Source organism: Plectropomus leopardus, unplaced genomic scaffold (genome assembly GCF_008729295.1).
Source record: "Plectropomus leopardus isolate mb unplaced genomic scaffold, YSFRI_Pleo_2.0 unplaced_scaffold19483, whole genome shotgun sequence".
Classification (NCBI taxonomy): domain Eukaryota; kingdom Metazoa; phylum Chordata; class Actinopteri; order Perciformes; family Serranidae; genus Plectropomus; species Plectropomus leopardus.
In genome coordinates, this window is record NW_024621033.1 from 561 (window position 1) to 4605 (window position 4045).

General features: G+C 41.3%; 1 protein-coding gene across 1 annotated transcript; it reads right to left on the reverse strand.

Annotated features, from left to right (window-relative positions):
* Window positions 1–2408: 2408 nt before the first annotated feature.
* mphosph6 (M-phase phosphoprotein 6) lies at window positions 2409–4027 on the reverse strand. The gene is made up of 2 exons (XM_042515455.1): window positions 3572–4027; window positions 2409–2760 (listed from the first exon to the last, which is right to left on the reverse strand). Exons 1-2 carry the CDS (start codon window positions 3730–3732, stop codon window positions 2625–2627), a joined length of 297 nt encoding a protein of 98 aa, XP_042371389.1. The 5' UTR covers window positions 3733–4027; the 3' UTR covers window positions 2409–2624.
* Window positions 4028–4045: the final 18 nt, after the last annotated feature.

A 4045-nucleotide genomic window follows, 5' to 3' on the forward strand; every position in this document is an offset into this window, starting at 1 on the left:
TGCTCTGTCCATCATACTCTAATTTATTTCAATGTGTGTAATCTGTCCGCTGTCTGTGGTGAATAAGGTGAATCTGCACCATCATCTCTGCAGAGGAACTGATGTGTCGTCATCCCGTTTCTGTGTTTCAACATAACGACTGGAAATCCTTAAAAGTTACCCAACCTGCTTCACTCTGTCTGTGCTGCATTTATCACTGATTATTTGTTAAACTGAAATGGAACAAAATACCCATAGAAATGTCTTATTATATAACCATATGGTTCCAGTCAAGTAATTAGATTGGACAAGAGGCCGATTTCGTCCTCACTAGGGGCTGGTCCAAGGCAAGCCTGAGTCGGCCCTATTTATAAGTTTTATCAGACAGCAGAGTCGAAAGTCTACTCTCAAATCTGACAAGAAAGAGGAGTTCAGTGCATCATAGAAAGACCTGGATCAGCCTCACCAAGGGCTGGTTTAAGATGAGCCCTAACTAAAAGGTTTATCAGAGACAAAAGACTGGAGTTTACTCTTCAAATGAAGAGAGAGAGAAAGAAGTACAGAAGAGCTCAATGTGTCTAAGGAAGTCTCAAGGAAAACCAGGCCTACATCAGCATAACTAGGGGCTGGTGCAAGGTAAGCCTAAGCCAGCCCTCACCTAAAGCTTCATCAGAGAGGAAAGTCTTTAGTATACTCCTCAAATAAAGAGAGAGAGAGAGAGGTACTCAGTGTGCCTTAAGAAGACTCCAGGCAACCAGGCATACATCAGCCTAACTTGGGCTGGTTCAAGGCCAGCCTGAGCCGTCCCTAACTGTAAGCTTTAACACAAAGATAAGTCTTCAGTCTACTCTTCAAATGAAGAAAGAGAGAAGGAGAGAGGAGTTCTGTGTTTCATTGCAAGTCCCCCAGCTACATCAGCTCAACTAGGGGCTGGTCCAAGACAAGTCAGAGCCAGCCTAACCGCAGTATATCGTATGAAGTTCCCAGGGAAACCATCTTTATATCAGCCTCACTAGGGGCTGAGCCAGCCCCAACTATAAGCTTTATTAAAGAGGACAGTTTTTAGTCTTCTCTGAAATGTGAAGACAGAGAGGAGCTCAGTGCATCAAAGGACGTCCCCCAGCAGATGTGGCCTCATTAGGGCTGGTCCAACGCAAGTCAGAGCCAGCCCTTACTATACATATCAGAGACGCAACCTTGCTCACCACTTACCACTTTGCACTGTCGTGCTGCTGCGCCTCTTTAAAATGTTTTATTTCCCTTAATTTTCTGCATTTTATGCAGTATTTTTAGGACAGAGGGCGTTATGAGCTGAACAGACTGTGGTGCTTCCTCAGATAGATCTGTGATTTTGGGTTATGTAACTAAAACTGACTCCATCTGAAAAACGTTCTTGCAGCAGAAAGTAAAGACGGAAACAAAAGAAACCAACGTCCAAAGCCAGAGACTGTTTTTTCTGATCCGTATTAGTGTGTGTGATGTGTATCAGCTTGTTGCCCAGATCTGACCCTGATTTTGAATTGAATAAACAAAGTTTATATAAGTACAGCTGTAACTAGTATTTGATTATCCAATCAGTCAATTAACAGCAAATTAAATTGCAACTATTTTGATATACATTTATTTTCTTGTATTTATTTTAATTTTGAAGGGGGTTTTGGAGGTGTGTCTGTGTTTGGGGAGGTATTTCCAATTTTTTATATAAATCATTTGGAGGGTTTTTTCTCCTTTCTTTTTAATAATTTAGAGTTTTAGGTTTTTTTTTTTTCAATTTTTATTATTTGAGTTATAGTTTTTGTATGTATTTGTTGATATAGATATACTGTATAAGTAATTTTAAAGTTGTTTTTTTTTTAATGTTTTCTTTTTATCAATAATTTCGAGTTTGTGGGTGGTTTTCCATTATTTTTTTTAACAAATGTGAGATTGAGATGATGAGATGTTCTTTTTTTTCTTGAGGATTTTTTTTAGCATTGGGTACTTTTACTTTTAACACTTAAATTTCCCTGAGTATAATTATTGTCATACTTTTCTTTTTACAGGGTGGTATTAGTAGGATCTGAATACTTCCTCCACTGCTGCATGTGATGATGAAAAAAGTGCGCAGATGCAGATGAGTAACGGGTTTGAAACACACCTGTTGGCAGTAGCACAGCATACCTGTGTAGGTGGGTGAAAGAGGGCGGGACAGGAGCTGTAATCAGTCTCAGGTTCCTCTTCACACCTGACGCACAGGTATGAACCCTGTACTGAACTTTTCTTTTGGTACATTTCAGTTTTTCCTCGTGGATGACGGAGGTCTGAGAGGAGACGGTTAATAAAACATCAAGAAATCTCAACATTACCTCCCAACCAGAGACACACGAGTCTATTCCTGTAAAAGTTATTTAAAGGAACCACAGATATATATACGACACACGAGGCATGGACACACGGAGCGATGATTTAATGCAGGTCGTCCTGCAGCGCAGACCGTAAAAACACGGACAGCCTCTCAGAGACATCGTTTCTTTAAAAAACAGGATATATAACATCCACTCAGCGTTAAAACGCTCCTCACTCCGCTCGCCGTCGCTCTGTTTCTGAAGGAAAAAACTTCTTTTTTGAGTCTTTCAGATAAAAATAGAGTCCATCACATGTTGGGTTCAGTCCTGCGGCTTCAGAAAGACTCTCTTTGTTTTGCTTTCGGGGACGTTCTGGTTGACGTCGTCCTCTTCTGCCGCCGCTCGCTCTCGCTTCTTTGCAAACTTCTTTTTCATGCTTTCCACTAAACTCTCGTACCTGAAAAAACACGAAACAGTAAAGAAATTAAAATGTAAGTTACGTATTCTGCGCAAAAGTTCAGCTGCTTCAAATAATTATCATCTAGTTCAATGATACTCAACTTATGGCCCCTGATAGGGCCCCTGGTGCCCCCCCAAAACATTTTCTAATATACAATAAAAATAAAGTGATTGACTCTGTGAATAGTTGATTAAAAAAAGAGCCAGAGGAGGATCCCCCACACCCCCGACAGAGGACACAGCTGAGACACTGATGTCCTGAAATAATAGAAATGTCCTAAGTATTCTATAAATGTCTTAAAATCATAGATACATCATAAAATCCTTAAATGTCCTGTTTTAAAATCTAGGAAGTCTCCTAAAATCAGAGAAATGTCCTGACATCTTATAAGCGTAAAATCTTAGAATGTCCACAATCCCAGACGTCCTAAAATCCTTGAAATTTCCTAAAAACTCTGAATGTCCTAAAATCCCAGAAACACGTATGGGTCCGCTCTGACTGGCCCCTGGGCCCCGGTCATTTTGTGGCCCCCAAACGGAGCGATCTAGTTCCCTCTGACTCTGGAACCTTTCTTTCTCCTCGACATGATGAATAAAGTTTTTACCATTTGACAGTAAATCAGCAGCAGATATAAACAGAAACACGTGTGCACGTTTTCATAAACATAAACAGGAAACATTCAGAGAACTGCTCATCCTGCCTCTGATTTCAAAATAAGACTCTTTGGTTGAACACCGTAAATTAAATCAAATCTCTAAAAAGCAGAAAACAAATATTCACTGCTGATTATATCAAAGTGTGTTTGTACCTCAGGGCCATTTCCTCATCGGTGACGTCCGTCTGCATACGGCTCAGATCTTCTTCCTTTTCCTGTTTCTCCTCTTCGTCTTTTGGATTCATCAGCGCCATCAGTTTCTGAAAACAAGCTGCGCCGTCAGCAGCTGCACGGCGTCGGCAGCTGCGCGGCATCTGCAGCTGCGCGGCGTCTGCAGCTGCGCGGCGTCTGCAGCTGCATGCCTATCGCAATCCCAGAGTGCCAAATATTGTCATTTTGCAAAACGCGTTCTGTCCAAAAAAACACTGCAAATAGCAGCATCCTAGTGTGCAAAGTGACAATATTCGGCACTTACGGCTTGCCATAGCCGTCAGCTGCTCAGAGCTTCAGGTTTCATCTGAAACTTCCCTCTTTTACTCTGCAGCTTCTTTAACCCTTTGAAACCTGGAGCGACGTCACTTTTCTTCTGCTGCTGCTTTCAGACGCCGTTCACAAGTATTTAAACAT

Bases quoted from the DNA above. Each gene is read 5' to 3' on its own strand.
- mphosph6 (XM_042515455.1), bottom strand. From the start codon at position 3,732: ATGCCGCGCAGCTGCCGACGCCGTGCAGCTGCTGACGGCGCAGCTTGT. The intron at 2,761-3,571 runs GTACAAACACAC...GTGTTTTTTCAG, and splicing joins GATGAGGAAATGGCCCTGAG to GTACGAGAGTTTAGTGGAAA.